The sequence below is a fragment of the Lepus europaeus genome, chromosome 11 (assembly GCF_033115175.1).
Source record: "Lepus europaeus isolate LE1 chromosome 11, mLepTim1.pri, whole genome shotgun sequence".
NCBI classification, from domain to species: domain Eukaryota; kingdom Metazoa; phylum Chordata; class Mammalia; order Lagomorpha; family Leporidae; genus Lepus; species Lepus europaeus.
This window is the reverse complement of record NC_084837.1, coordinates 24718269-24734291: the sequence shown is the minus strand read 5'-3', so window position 1 is coordinate 24734291 and position 16023 is coordinate 24718269. Positions and strand designations below refer to the sequence as shown.

Genomic DNA, 16023 nt, shown 5'->3' with positions numbered 1-16023 from the left:
TGTGTGGGGTGTTGGTCTTGTGATATTTGAGCTGCTTATTAAATATGCAAAAGCTAACCAGCAAGGAGTTCAATATACAACGTCTGTAGTTCCCAGATGACAGGCGTATGGAAGGCTTTTAAAGCCAGGATGAGGTTATCTGGTGTGAGTCCACATGAAGAGAGGGGACCACAGAAGCAGTAGCACATCCTGAAGCATCATGCCAGTATCTGGCAGGCAGTACTGGAGGGCAAGGTGAGGAAGTCTGACAAGGAGCAGCCAGTGAGGAAAGCAAAAAACCAGAGCACCCCCCTCCAACCCTCAAAAGGCAAAACAATAAAGCAGCAATGCTGCAGGCGGTCTAGCTAGAATGCAGATTCCAGGGCTCCATCCACTGGAGGGTGGTACATGGGCCTACTGGAATTTACTGTTTGCATTTGGCCGACGTGGGCACTGCACATGGAACAAGCCTGTGTCTTCTGCCGTTTTGAAGTTCTAATCTACCATCTCTATTCCAAGTTTCTTATTTAAATTCAGGGGTACACCTCAAAGTGCATAAAGCGTACTGATCTTAAAATGTACAAACGTTTTTCTACATGTGCTCACGCCCGTGTTAGGAAACTGGCGCAGTTTTATGTACGGTGCGATCTACACCCTGATTTACATCCTAGGCCCCGGTTCCCAGTTCCCGCTGCCATTGCTGGAAGCCAGGTGTCAGCCCCACCCCCCATCCTAATGGGATTCGCTGCTCTGCTTCCCTGCCCGCCCTCCAGCAAAGTTTTAAAAGGGCCTGTTCCTGAACACGTGGCTCTCTTGGCTCTTCTCTCCTGCTCTCTTGGCTTCTCTCTTCTCGCCTGCTCACTCTCTAGCCTCTTCTCTCTCACTCCCCTCTCCTCTTTCTCTCCTCTTCCTCTTTCGCCCCTTCCCTCCAGTCTGCTGGATTTCCCCAATAAGCCCTTTCCCTTACTCCGGTGTTTGGTGTGCTTTGTGACGGCCTAACAGAAATATATAACACGTGTAACCCCTGTTCCCACCAAGGAAGCAAATACAAAGAGCACCCGCTAAGGGGCCCTCTGCACTTTCCCAGTGCACAATCACCCAGGGGTGAACCAATATTCCGACTCCTATCTACATCCATCAGCAGCACAACAAAAATTTCCAAAAACAGGTGAAATTTAACTGGAAACTGATTTCGTGCTAACCCACCAGTTGGCTAGAGCAACCTTTTGGCGCCAAAATCCTGGAGGCGACTTTTAAAAACCCATCTTCGGCGAAGCCCCGCCCCTCCCCACGCCACGCCCCCTCCGGGCTCTCGTCCTCGCCACAAGACTGGGGCACTCCAGTAGGTGGGCGGAGGCCGCTTTCTGTCATGCGCACTACGCGTCGGCGCGAGCCCAGGGCGCCGTCATGCGCATTCGGATCGCGCGCCCCGCCGCGCCGTAGTGCGCAGGCGCAGACCGGCGAGGGCGGAAGTGAGAGCCACTGCGGGGAGGTGGGGGCCGCCGCGCTGTCGGTGAGGTGGGCGAGCGTCCGACATGGCGCCCCCCGGGAGTCCCGTGCTTCCCCTGACAGTCTCGGTGCTGTTGCTTTGGGGGGCTCCCTGCACTTACGGGCGGAGGAGCGACGTGCGCGTCATCACCGACGAGAACTGGAGAGAGTTGCTGGAAGGAGAGTGGATGATAGAATTGTGAGTTCGGGGCTGCGGTCCCGGGCCCCTGACCCGCCGCACCGGCCGGGGTCCTACAGCCGAGCCTGGACCGCGGCTTGGCGCCCGCGCCCCTCAGCGGGGGCCTGGGTTCCCCGGAACCGCGCCCGCCACTGTCCCCGACCCCTCCAACTCCTGGAATCCGCCCCCGGCTTGGTGCCACCCCCCCTGCTCGGCGCTTACCTGGGAGCATGAAGTTCCCGCTGCAGCGCCCTGGGGTCCCTTCCCGCGCTGTGCTGCGCCCGAGGGCTTCGACGCTCCGTGCAGCGTTTCCTGGTGGCTTGGAGGACGGGGTGGGGACGGCGGGCGGGCGGCGGTCCTGCCGGGTTTCCGTGCGTGGTTGGTTTGAGAACGGTCCCGCACGGGCTTCCAGACTGGGCTCACGGAGAATGCCGAGCGATAGTTCGCGTAGAGCGTTGGGATTTGAGGTTGTGTTTAATTAAGCGTGATGTTTTTGTTGTGTAAACACTGCAAATGCTGAGCAAAACTCCAGCTGGGTTATTCTAAAGTCTCCGTTTCCCCTTTTTGCCCCGTGTTTTTCACTCCACTCTCGTTTTTCCTTTCAGGGGTTTTTGCAGTGTAGAGAATGCCTGAAGTTGCAACGCCTAGGCCTTTGTTACTGCATTGAAGTATAAAGTTAATACATCAGGGTGATTATTGTAAATTTTCAGGAGTGCTAGGTGGTTACGAGTTCTAACAAAATCATGTGTTTGTGAGGGATTCCATTTGAATGGCCTGCAGCGATAGGAAATGACCGCCCTTGCTTTCCATGCTTAGTTGGCGGTGTTGATGTTATCCATACACCTGTCGATACTAGTGAACAAAACCTTACTGCATAACTGCTGCACACTGATAAGCACCTGCGCAGATCTTATTAATTCTCGCCACGTTCTCTATGACAGGTGTTACTTCCTACATTTTTTAGCTGCCTAAATACCTTAGTTAACCTGTCCAGATGCTGCTCCGGGAGCTTTATGTGGGTCTCCAGAGGAGACATGGAGAGTAGGGTTACTGGAACACCCCCTTGTTTAACACCAGTCAAGCGAGTGAGTGCCTGTATCATGGATCTACCCAGGGTTACCAGTTTTGGATGTAGGTGGAAATGGAGATCGCAGAAAGCCAAATGAGTAACTCCTTGAGGTAGTTAAAGAAAAAGGGGAGAAACTCATGAAACTTCGGAAGGGTAAGACAGGAGAAATGATTTTGGGATGCATGTGGTCTACAACTTCAAAGTTCAGTTCAGGTACCATTGAAGCTAGAGGAAAAGGAAATACAGCGAGTGACAACTTTGTTTTGTCATAGCATTATGGGCAACATATTAAGCAATAGTGACTAAGAATTTATATGCAAGGATCATTCAAGTCACTTGGTCAAACTCTATAAACGTAGCAGACAGAAGAAGCATTAATGGGAACAAAACTCACAAACACTGAATATTAGCTAAGCCCAAATTAGTGTGTCTGTCAGAAATGATAGTATTGTGGTTTTCTATTTTTCCTTTGCTAGAAATTCTGACAATAGGCCTTTAAAAAACACAAAGAAACAAAATGAACTTTAAAAAGAAAGAATGTAATAGTCCGGATAGTCTTCACTTAGTTGCAGGTGAATCATCTTCAGTAGCTTCATTTTTGATTAGAAACTGTGTTGTAAGGTTGTTTTGTTGCAACACAGTTTATTGTTTAGTATAGTACTAGTTTGTTCTGCAGTGCTCTTTTGGGAGTGTGATTTTTCCTAAAATCTGTCAAAATGTGAAGAACAGAAGCTGTATTTGTGTGTAACAGCGATAAGCTTTATTCTTCTTGGTTCCATGGAAAAGGTGTATGGTGGGAGCAAATTCCAAGACTTCATACAAGTGAAGTGGAAAAATAAATTCCTGGGGAAAATCAGGGCCTGAGAAGACAATAGCAGAGCAGTAATTAAATTGCTAATGTGTTTGGCCTTAGAATTCTTTTTTCTATGAAATGGTTTACCTAACTGGGCCAAAGAGTTTCAGTTTGGCCTTAGTTTTGGGTGTGGGTTAAGATTTGAAATAATGCTTCTACAGAGAAATGCAGATCTCTGGCTTCTTTTATAAATGAATAGCCTGCCAGGGTGGGCTGGCATCCTTTCTGGCAGTCTTGCTGAGTGATGGTTGTGGCCTTAAGATGGAGTGAGGGCTTCCTTCTTCAGCACAGCCTAAAGGCACTTCCTGTTTTTCCAACACTTTGCATTTGTGACTTTGCCTTGTAAAATCATTAGAATTGGTGAACACCAAATTTGACTTTGCACTTCTAGTGGCTGCATTTCAGTAGAAAAATCCAAAGGCTATTAAAAAAGCTGATTTGCCTATGAAAAAGCACTTGAGTCCTAGGAACTTATTCTTGGAATTACTTTTATGTAGTCAGCATCATTAGCGCGTGCTTCTTGATTTCTAGATTTGTTGACCCACATTTAGAACTCTTTTGTTTGAAATTAACCATTTTGCTTTCTTGAGTGTTTTTACTATTAAATATGCTTCACAAGTTACACATTTTAAAGTTTTCATTACAGAATGAATGATCATTAGCTTGTGTAACTTTTTTTTTAAAAAAATTACATTCCCTAGTTATGCTCCATGGTGTCCTGCTTGTCAGAATCTTCAACCAGAATGGGAAAGTTTTGCTGAATGGGGAGAAGATCTTGAAGTGAATGTTGGAAAAGTAGATGTCACGGAGCAGACAGGTACTGAAAGTGTGTGGCTTTGTTTGTTGGCACATTGGGTTGATACATTCATCATATTTTCTGCATTACGTGGTTTTAACTCCACCCTTCATTAGATTTAAGACATAATGGTCTGCAGCTAGCTGAGCCCGCTAACCTACTTCCCTGGGGGGCTCAGTTTGCAGTGGCTGTGAAAAGCAGCTCCTTTTTGGTGCATGGTACACCGTGGTACCTTGGAGATATCACCCACTCCCCATTCTGGCCCACGTAACTGTCTCTGGTCTTTGGTTTGTATCACAAGCCCTAGGTTAGCATGTAAGATGCCTTTGAGAAATCCTAGAACATTGTATTGAGGTGGACAATAACCAGGGCATCGTTTGCATGCAAACCAAGTTTGAGAGTACTGAGAGTGGCTGAGTTTCTTTTTAGAGTGCAGGTCACTTTCCCTGTACAGAGAAGACCATCTCTGAAATTGAGTTCCACAATTACCACCCATAATTTGAGGGTATGGCCTCTTCATTGTGAAGCCCTCTGTTGGGTCAGTCCTGACTTGGCTCCCTGCACAAGTGGCCAGTACTGCCTTTAATGATGTTCCTTTTCAGGGAGCCACATCTTACCTGTTTTTGGTGGTCCCAGTAAACTTAACTTCTTAGCTACCCCATCCCAGATGATAGTAGCAGGTAATATTTCTTGAGCATATTCTCATTATAGTACTCTCACATGTCTAGCATTGATTATTTAATTCCTGCACAACTCTGTGAGATATATAATGTTCTCAGTTTCTAAGTAAGAAACCTGAAGGACACAAGGTTAAATCTTAGTTCACAGTGCTTGACACGTGGTTTATAATTGTTGGCTGCTGTCGTTATTGCCTGTTTTATGAAATGTTCACAGTCCTTTCTGTTTCTAACAACACCTTAAACTGCCTTTGATTCTTGAATTTAAAGTGCAGTTTCATTTGACTTTAGACCCTTCTAAGGTCTTAATGTAGTCAGACTTCCATATCCGGGTTCTGCATCTGAGGATAGGTTCAGCCAACCAAGTATGGACAATATTTGGGGGTTGAAGGGGAACAAGAATAACATCTATACTGAACATGTACAGACTTTTGTCTTGGTCAGGATTCTCTGAACAGTGCAGTATAACAACTATTTTCATAACATTGACATTGTATCATTGACATTGTATTTCATAACATTGGCATTGTAACTGTCATAAAGATGGTTTACAGTGTATGGGAGGATATGTGTGGGTCATGTGTAAAACTGTGCAGTTTTACTTAAGGGACTTGAGCATCCTCAGAAATCAAGTTGTGCTGTCCACGATTCATCACTAGTAGTCTTTATAACAGCAGTTGTGTTTATATTCATGAATGTCTTCAGTATTCATCCTCACATTTTAGTTGAGATAATAGTCAGCAGTGTTATGTTTCCACTAATGGCTTTAAGAAAATAATTCATATTTTTCATTGCTTATTACAAAATTCAACTATTTTATGTGCAATTTTAATATTTCCTACTAGTATTTAAATGATTAAAAATCAACCATTAAGTGGCAATTGGCCCATATAAAACCTATTTGTTCTTCACTGTTTGCAGGACTGAGTGGACGGTTTATCATAACTGCCCTTCCTACTATATATCAGTGAGTATTTGAAGATTTTCTGTTATGGAGAAGGAAGCATTAGTGTAATCAGAATAATAGGGCTCTGGCTTGAATCATGTTTGAGGAGCCGAAGTAATCTTATTATATTTGGCAGATATTTCACAGGCTTTGCTTTGTTCCTACTGTTGCCCTGGAAGCTTTTAAATAGACGGATGATAAATGAAATAGTCCACATTCTCAGAGCCGAAGTGCTTTGGGAAGGTGGTGTTCACAGGAACTGGCATGGTTTTGATTTATCATAGTCAGTGATTATGAGCCCAGACTAGTAGTGATTGCTGCAAAAAGCTGGGTAAAGGAGAAAGCACTATCAGGTGGAGTGATTCCTGGGTGAAACCTTGAAAGTAAAACTTTTTTTTTTTAAAGATTTATTTATTTATTTGAAAAGCAGAGTTACTGAGAGGCAGAGGGAGAGAACTCTTCTATCTGGTGGTTCATGCCCCAGATGGGCATAGTGGTCAGAGCTGGCCCAATCTGAAGCCAGGAGCCAAGAGCTTCTTCCAGGTGTCCCACGTGGGTGCAGGGGCCCAAGGACTTGGCCATCTTCTGCTGCCGGCCCCTATAGTAGTACCTTTAATATGTTCATTGCAGATCAGACTTCAAATTGATTTTCTGAGATTTATCTATATATTGTGTTTAGTAGTTTTATTTGGAAAAGCGCAATAAAATCTTAAAGCTTATGAGTTTTTAAAAATATAGTCTTATATAGGCCGGCGCCGTGGCTCATTAGGCTAATCCTCTGCCTGTGGGGCAGGCACCCTGGGTTCTAGTCTCGGTTGGGGCGCCAGTTTCTGTCCTGGTTGCTCCTCTTCCAGTCCAGCTCTCTGCTGTGGCCCGGGAGTGCAGTGGAGGATGGCCCAGGTCCTTGGGCCCTGCACCCCATGGGAGACCAGGAGAGGCACCTGGCTCCTGCCTTCGGATCAGCGTGGTGCGCCAGCCGCAGCAGCCATTGGAGGGTGAACCAACGGTAAAAGGAAGACTTTTCTCTCTCTCTCTCTCATTCTCACTGTCCACTCTGCCTGTCAAAAAAAAAAAAAAATATATATATATATATATATATATGTATATAGCCTTATTGAATTAAATTTGATGCTGAGTTGTCATGAATAGGTAATTATTATTTGTTTACTTATTCATTGCTAATGCTTTTGAATATTAGGATTGACTGTAAAGTAAGTTGTAGAAATAGAAAAAACAAAATTTACTACTCCATGCTGATTAATAATTTAATTCTGACCCTCTTTAGTTGTAAAGATGGTGAATTTAGGCGCTATCAGGGGCCAAGGAGCAAGAAGGACTTTATAAATTTCATAAGTGAGAAAGAGTGGAAGAGCATTGAGCCTGTTTCATCATGGTTTGGTCCTGGTTCTGTTCTGTAAGTAGGAGGGACTTTTTTCTTACCTATTTCAGAATTAATTGGAGCGGATGATGATGTCAGTGAAACATTCATACTCAGTTTTTCTTGTGCTTTTAAGGTACACTCGGGGTTTTTTGGGTGTTTGATATGACCCTAGCAGTCAGCTATGTATATATATGCTTGTTGACACAGGTCATACTTGTTAAGCTGGAAGGAAGCATTCTATAGAATTCAGTTGAATAGCTTTTCAGGAATTTTTTTGCTTTGTAGCTTTGGTCATAATTGTCATCAGACACCTAAATAATCCCCCGAGAGTATGAGTAATATAATGGGTAAAGTGTGCTAATTAGAAAGGAAAAAGCTCAAACATTTACCTATTCTAGTTACCTTTAGAGTTAAATTCTTGATGTAAGTTATTGAATTATGTTTGGTTGATTATTCTACTTGTCTGACAACTTCTGTGAATAGTGTGGATGAACGATGATCCTAATGGTATCACTGACCATTGAAATTTGTGGATTCTTGATGGTAGGTAGATTTCTCCATAGCAGTTTACTGTAGAGTGGTAAAGATTGGAAATGGCAAGCATGTGTCTGGCTCTGCTGTGGGGGTACAAGACCCCTCACTCATTTGAGAGACCTCTGGGAATAATGATGTTAGGCGTGTTCACCGTGCACTTATCCCTGTTTGGCTAAGCTGTCTCTTCTTGTCCCCTTAACCACAGTTGCCCTTGGAACATTTGGAGTTGGAGCCCCTGCTATATAATGGAAATATGCTGTGGATTCTGTGTGGGAGAAGTAGTTTAGCATCTTTTCCTTTCATACCCCTCTTTTTGACAAAACGTTTGAATTGTGTTTCAGCTGTCAGAAATTACCCATTGAACCACTGTGGCCAACTCAGTTAAGGGAACCTATTACTCTGGATATGAATTACGTGGTGCAGAATAGAGTAGGGCCATGTTTCAGTTCCCTGTTCCTATTCCCACTTAACCTTTTAAATAATAGAAAGTGCCTTTCTATGCTGATCTTAAAATGTAACTGATTTTTGATCTTTGCTATCTCATCTCATAACTGAACCTTTTACTCTTCTTTGGTTCAAGAAGGTAGTTGCTTTTAAATCTCTGCTGAATCCTCAGGACATGAGTGTGTGCCTTTTTAATTGGCAGTTTGAATTCATTCCTCAGCACATTTACCTGTCCTAGGGATTGGCACTTGGGTCAGGCCATCCTTTGGCTAGTTGGCAACCCTACCAGCACTTTTTGCTAGAGAGGAAACCGATGGGATCCCACAAGCCGTTACTATTTTTGTAGCGTGCCTTTTTTTTAACTGCTGTTTTAAACCTGAATTATTTTTATTCATGACAGCATTTATTCCCTATGTAACTAGCATATCATAATATGCCAAGCTAACACTACTGTAAATTTTCGTTAATTTTAATAAAAGGATAATTCTTGGGTAGGAAGGCTTCCTAGGCTTCCTTTTCTACTCAGTCTTTAGAGGTTTTTAGGAGTGACTAGAATTGCCATTTCCACCTGATTTCATAGTGTTTGTAACCTGTTACTCTGCATTCAGAAATAATTACATGAAGATTACTCTCAAAACAGTAGGAAAGGAAAGAGAAATATCCAGTACTTTATTTATGAGGATATCAGATTGTGATAACAATTCAGAAACAATTTTAATGAATCTGCTTTATTACAGGTGTGAAATAAGTGATGTGTCACTACTTAATTAACATCCAAAAATTCTGTCTTTTGGGGAACATTACAGGGTAAAGAATAGACTATATTAATGTGGACAATTTGTGTGTCTAAATCAGTTTTTTATTGATCTCTTATTTTTTATTTCAGGATGAGTAGTATGTCAGCACTCTTTCAGCTATCTATGTATATCAGGGTATGGACTAAAATATTATTTCCATCTTGAGCATTTTTAACACCAACTTTTAAAAAATACAGATTTTCAGGTTTTTTTTCTTTTGGTTTTAGACTTGTCATAACTATTTTATTGAAGACCTTGGATTGCCGGTTTGGGGATCATATACAGTTTTTGCTTTAGCAACACTGCTTTCAGGACTGTTGTTAGGACTTGTAAGTACTTAATTTTTAGAATACTAGGGAGAAAAATATTTTAAAATACGATAATATAGTTGCTGTATCATATATTCTTACATGTGTTTTTGCAGTGCATGATATTTTTAGCTGATTGCCTTTGTCCTTCAAAACGACGCAGACCACAGCCCTACCCTTCAAGTAAGCATATTTTAAGTATTTCATAATTTTATTTGAAAGGTAATGACACAGACACACCAATAGAGAGAGATCATCCATCTACTGTACTGTCCAAATCCTTATGACAATTAAGCTTGGGGCAGGTGGAAGCCAGCGACCCAGAACTCCATCTAGAGCTCCCATTTAGATGACAGGGACCCAGATACTTGAACCATCACCTGCTCTTTCCCAGGGTGTGCATTAGCAGGAAGGTGGAACTGGAAGTGTCTTTAACTCAGTCTGGGTTACCTCCGTGGGTGACAGGGACCCAAGTACTTGAGCTTTCACCCGTGCTGCCCAGGGTGCACATTAGCAGGCAGCTGGAAGTGGAAGTGGAGAGAGGACTTGAACCCAGGCACTTTGATATGGGTGTGAGCATCCCAGGTGGCATCTTAACCTGCCCCTAATTCAGATTTCAACATGATACTGCTGCTTCTATAACAGACCACTTGTTATTTTTCCAGGATTAGTGATTGGCTTCCTTAAGTTTTGAATTGAAAGGGATAGAAACCCAACTCTATCTCTTGTGAGACAAAATGAGAATTTATTGGTTCTTATAGCAAGGAAGAGTGAGGGCAGAGTTGACTGTATCTTTGGGGCTTAAATGTTGTTGTTAAGATGCTCTGTGTTCCTGAATTGCTCAGTTCTCCTTACATTTCTCTTTTCCCTTTTTTAAAGATTATTTATTTATTTGAAAGGCAGAGTTAGAAAGAGAGATCTTCCACCTACTGGTTCACTCCCCAAATGACTGCAACAACTGGAGCTGGACCAGCTTAAGTCAGGAGCCAGGAGCTTCTTCTGGGTCTTTCACGTGTATGCAGGGGCTCAAGTCTTCGGGCCATCCTTTGTTGCTCTTTCAGGTGCGTCAGCAGGGAGCTGGATCAGAAGTGGAGCAGCTGGGACTTGAACTGGCTGCCCATATGGGATGCTGGCACTACAGGCATTGGACTTACCTGCTACACCACAATGCTGGCCCCCTGGTTATATTTTTCTAAGGTTGGCTCTTATAGTCAGCATAGATAGTTATAAAAAGGCATAACTCACAATCCAAGAGTTAGAAGGAAATCCATTTTCCTCCTAACCCTATCTATCTTTTGTAGAAATATATTTTGTAGATATTTTTGTAGAAATCCCACTTACGTGGGCCGGTGCTGTGGCTTAACAGCCTAATTCTCCGCCTTGCGGCGCCGGCACACCGGGTTCTAGTCTCGGTCGGGGCGCCGGATTCTATCCCAGTTGCCCCTCTTCCAGGCCAGCTCTCTGCTATGGCCTGGGAAGGCAGTGGAGGATGGTCCAAGTCCTTGGGCCCTGCACCCGCATGGGAGACCAGGAGAAGCACCTGGCTCCTGGCTTCGGATCAGCGAGATGTGCTGGCCGCAGCGGCCATTGGAGGGTGAACCAACGGCAAAAAGGAAGACCTTTCTCTCTGTCTCTCTCTCTCACTATCCACTCTGCCTGTCCAAAAAAAAAAAAAAATCCCACTTATGTAAAGGGCTCACCTTGAGGACAAGTACTGTAAACAAGCATTATCAACCTCCACAAGAATGGCGTTTTGGGCTGGATAATTTTTTTTTTTTACAGGCAGAGTTAGACAGTGAGAGAGAGAGAGAGAGAGAAAGGTCTTCCTTCCGTTGGCTCACCCCCCAAATGACCGCTACAACCAGCGCGCTGTGCCGATCCGAAGGCAGGAGCCAGGTGCTTCCTCCTGGTCTTCCATGCGGGTGCAGGGCCCAAGCACTTGGGCCATCCTCCACTGCCTTCCTGGGCCACAACAGAGAGCTGGACTGGAAGAGGAGCAACCAGGACAGAAACTGGCGCCCCAACCGAGACTAGAACCCAGGGTGCCTGCCCCACAGGCAGAGGATTAGCCTAGTGAGCCGCAGTGCTGGCCAGGACTGGATAATTCTTAATAGTGTTCATATTGTATGTTCTGCAGTATTCTTCCCAAGATGTGCCAGCCAAAAATAAACTGTAGACATTGCTCAGTTGTTCTTGGGCGACACAAACATTTTGGGGGGAGATTCACCTCTGTGAGCTGTGGTACTTGCTAAAACCACATGGGCTATGGCATAGGCAGGGATTGATAACCCAACCAAAAGAGGGATTGTCCTCTATGGTAAATGCTTTCTGTCATTTTTTCTGTCTTACCTCCATCCCCTGACCACTCTCCTTCAGGTTTGCTGGATTAGGGGCAGTCTGGGATCACTGAAAAGAGAAAAGCTCTTTAGCCCAATTCTGTCTGCTGTGTCTCAGTAACATGATAGGCTATAAGCTTAAGTCACGAACTCCTGAACCTGTAAGAAAACAGAACAGGTATGGGTGTGTACCTAGTTCAGTATTCCTTGAGCTGAGCACTTGAGATTTGTACGTTTTGGGGCAAGTGTTTGGCGAGTAGTCAGGATGCCAGCTGGAGCTAGATTGGAGTGCCTGGGTCCAGTCCCAGTCGGACTTCCTGCTCATGTGCACGCAGGGAGGCCGCAAGTGGTGATGGCTCAAGTACTTGAGTCTGTCACCCATGTGAGAGACCAGGGTTGAGTTCTCAGCTGCTGAGTTTGGCTTGGCCCTCACCTGGCTGTTGTAAGTGGTTGGGGGGTGAATTAACAGGTGGGGGACCTCTGTCTCACTGCCCTTCACATTAAGTAAATAATAAGGTTTGTGCATGTTATTGTTACTAATTAACTTTTAAAAAATAGTTTAACACTTCATCAGAAACACTCTTCAGTGAAACTGGCAAAATTTTAGAATTTCCTTCTGAAAATCCAAATATAAATAAATGTCAAAGCAATGTATGGACATGTGATTCATTATTGTATATTTATTTTACTGTAAAAAAAATCTATTAATAAAAACACGTTCGTGGTCTTTTTTTTTTTTTAAGAGAAATCATTGCCAGAATTTTCTCAACCTTTGAAAAAAGTGGAAGAAGAACAAGAAGCTGATGAGGAAGATGTTTCAGAAGAGGAAGCCAAAAATGGAGGGGGAGCAAAGACAGACTTTGTACAGGCAGATGCCCTAAGACAGCGTGCGGTGGGCCCCTCGCAGGCCGCAGATCAGTCCTAGTTCATTTTGATACCTCTCTCAGTACTACGATTTCGGCAGAAACTGAAGATGGATCATTTCTTTTGGTTTGAAGTGAACTGTGACTTGCTTGTATAATGCAGGGTCCAGTCTAGTTTGTCATTAATTGAGCAGTCTTCAGAAAATAAAAGCACTAGTTATAAAAACTTGAAGTATGATTTAAGGACAGTATGGTGGTTTCAACAGTTTTTACATTTTGGAAAAATCTAGTGCCAAGCAATAAGATTTGTGTGTTTATTTTATAATTACCTGTTTGAAGTCTGAGCTGAAAAGTTATGTTTCTCAAGTATTACATTATGGAGTATTTAAGATCCTTACGTTAGAGAAAAAAGATTTCTCACTTGATATAATTTTTCTCAGTTTCACTGTGTGAAAAAAAAGAACATATTTCCCATAAATGGGAACTTTGCCCGTTGTCTCAAGAAATGTGTATTTCAATAACAGTTCTGGTCTTTTTAGAGACATGATCCAAAATCTCATATTTTTAGATTATGCAACTAATAATAACTACTTTAATTACAGTTTTCTACACATGGTAATAGAGGAAATGCTACTACTGATCACAGAGGTTTTTCTAAGTCCCTGATAACTTTCTCAGTTCTCACAAAAGTTGATGGCTGCTTTTGTTCCCTCTGTGTGTGTTTTATTTTCTTGGTGGCCAAGGGTCACCTTTTTCAAATTGAATGATGTGAACAGTATCACTGTTGTATTTACTGTGGGTGAATAATTCTTTTCTGTTGTTTCAAACTGAAATTTACTGAGGGAGCCATCAAGTTGAATTGTCGATAATTTTGGCCACTTTTTTCACTTTTATGTCACTCTTGATAAAAGTGTCTTTTAATTTTTCTTTTCTGTTTTATGGTTATGGAAGGTGAACATTCCTGATTTTTATTTGATGTGGAAAAGCCTTGGTGTTTCACATTTTGAAAATTCACTGCAGCTTAATTTGATATAAAATAAAGTATGCATTCTACTCAGGAAAAAGCATCTTTTAGTACATGTTTTCGGTAAAAGTTTGCCCTTGTGTACAGATAAGTCTTAATTGGTTTCATAGTCAATGTATGCTTGATGTTTTAAAGTTACAACTTTCTTTGTGTTTTTAAAAAGACAGACTTCTTATTCTGCTGGTAACACTACATGACACTTCACATGGGGCAGTCAGTGTGGTGGAATGTGTCATTTATTTTCATTCCTTTATGAGTGAGCACACACGTTGCACTATGGAGTAAGAGGAGTGTGATAGACCGTCAGCCGCAAGAAGGGGAAGCAAACCGGAAACACTCTGAATCACCTGACCATTATGTAATGAACGATTTCTGTCATGTTCCCTTTTTTCTAGACCCTCTTGCTGCTGAATTCATTAAACTTACTGTGTCGTAAAGCACAAGTTTCTTCAGAGGTCTCTTCTTTAGCATACTGAATATTTACCACTGAGGAGTTCGAATTGCACACAATTGCAATGCCTTAGAAAAACATTGTGAGCATGAATTAAACTTTTCTAAGTACTTCAAAGATAATGAAGACCCGTACAGTTTCTTGTCACATACTTGAAAGTATGCTTGGTTGCTTTGTATTTAACGATGTTCAGATAAATAGTGTGTGTCACTGTATGGTAATACTTCAAAATGTTCATAGAATATGGAACTAAAAGATACATGTATTATTGTGAAAATTTTTTGAAATCTTGCCTACAAGGGTTCTTCAAAAAATGCATGGAAAATGCATATGATGGAAAAACTATACCTGGATTGCAAAACTTCTACACCAAAATAATCTTAATTTGCAGTTCCATTTTTCTATGAACTTTCTGAACCTTGTGTGTATACTTAACGTGTATAATTGAAAGGTTGGAATCCTCATGTTACTTACAGTGATGGAGGAAATAATGCTGTTACCAAGCATTCTTTTTTCTGGTAGTGTTACATATGACATTTTCAGGGCTCTAATTAGAAAATACTTGATGTTGCATAAAATATGGATCTCTTAGTTCTGAAAGATTGTTATAGGAGATATCCTAGTAAGTTTTCTGTTGACGCCATCTACATTTACAAATGGTTCAGGAATAAGATGCAGTGAGCTAAATCCTGGAGAATTCTTGCTCATTCACCCTGTGTAACTATTAAGTTCCACCACTGAATTTTTTAAAAATCTGGTATGTAGCAGTAAATGCAGTGTTCTACCACATTTTGTGTGAATACTTAATGATTTATTAGCAAGACTGCAAAAAAATTTCATGAAGACTTTTGTGTTTGTCTAACAGGTACAACACATTGTTGTATCTATTGGTAGATTTGACAGGTGTTTCTTAGAATTCATTTAGTTCTTATAACTACTCTAAGATAGTTAAATATCTCTGAGGTGAACAGGCTAGGAGCTAAGGTGGACTCTTGAACCATTCAAATTCCCAGTCTTGCCACTTTTCTTCAGTGTAAGTACTGAAGATTCAGCCATCTCTATTTTGGTCTAGAAATTCCACTCTTATCAGAATATAGCAGTGAATGCTATTTAGAAGCCATAAATAGTATTTGCAGACTTGTGGCTTGGTTATTGTATGCAGTTGTTACAGTAACTGATGCTTTTGAAAGCAGTTTTCTCGAGCTGGTTGTGTCATTACTCAACCAAGTGAATCAAAGATGCACTAAGTCCGGGGTCTGGATGTAGTTATGATGAGAGTAACATTTTTGGATGAATTTTAACTTCAGGGTTAGCTAGGACATTCTGATTCATCCCCATAATTTTAAGTTAGAGTTCTTAAATAAATTGCTTTTGTTTTAGGTCTTTTTATTAGTAGATTATTGTTGTGACTTGGAATTTGAGTGAGTGGTCTTACTGAGTGGTAGTATTCTCAAAGTAGTTTTTTGAGTTGAGCATTCTTGTAGATGTTGGTATTGTATATGCAATATGTTGGTGCTGCATGTCTACCAGTTTTTGTTTGGAACTTTTAAATAAATTTGAATTAGAAATTTTGTAGTCCAGTTTGATAATACGGTTACACACTTAAATGGGTCTAAAATATTCTTTGTTTAAAAATAATTTTTATTCATTGATTACAACTCGTGACATCAGTGTTTTCACTGTTAATGAAATCAGCTTGTATCTCCTTTTTACCCCCTTAGCTACGTGTGATGTTACTTTTAGGCCTGTTTTCATAGAAGATAAGAGAAATGAAAATACTAGAAGTAAATTGCTCAAGTAGAGGTTTGATTTATCTAAGACTAAGTTTAAATATAAGGAGAGGCATTGTGGTCCAGTGGGTTAGTCTGCCACTTGAGTTGCCTGTATACCATATAGGAA

At 41.9% G+C, this 16023-nt stretch overlaps 1 protein-coding gene and 1 pseudogene across 1 annotated transcript; both read left to right on the top strand.

Moving 5' to 3' along the window:
• The first annotated feature begins 1425 nt into the window (after positions 1-1425).
• On the top strand, positions 1426-14116 carry TMX1 (thioredoxin related transmembrane protein 1). Its single transcript, XM_062205141.1, has 8 exons — positions 1426-1666; positions 4269-4384; positions 5962-6007; positions 7272-7400; positions 9232-9277; positions 9370-9471; positions 9567-9633; positions 12530-14116. The coding sequence occupies exons 1-8, from the start codon at positions 1515-1517 to the stop codon at positions 12709-12711; spliced, it is 840 nt and encodes a 279-aa protein (XP_062061125.1). The 5' UTR covers positions 1426-1514; the 3' UTR covers positions 12712-14116.
• On the top strand, positions 4497-4608 carry LOC133770813 (small nucleolar RNA SNORA70; annotated as a pseudogene).
• Positions 14117-16023: the final 1907 nt, after the last annotated feature.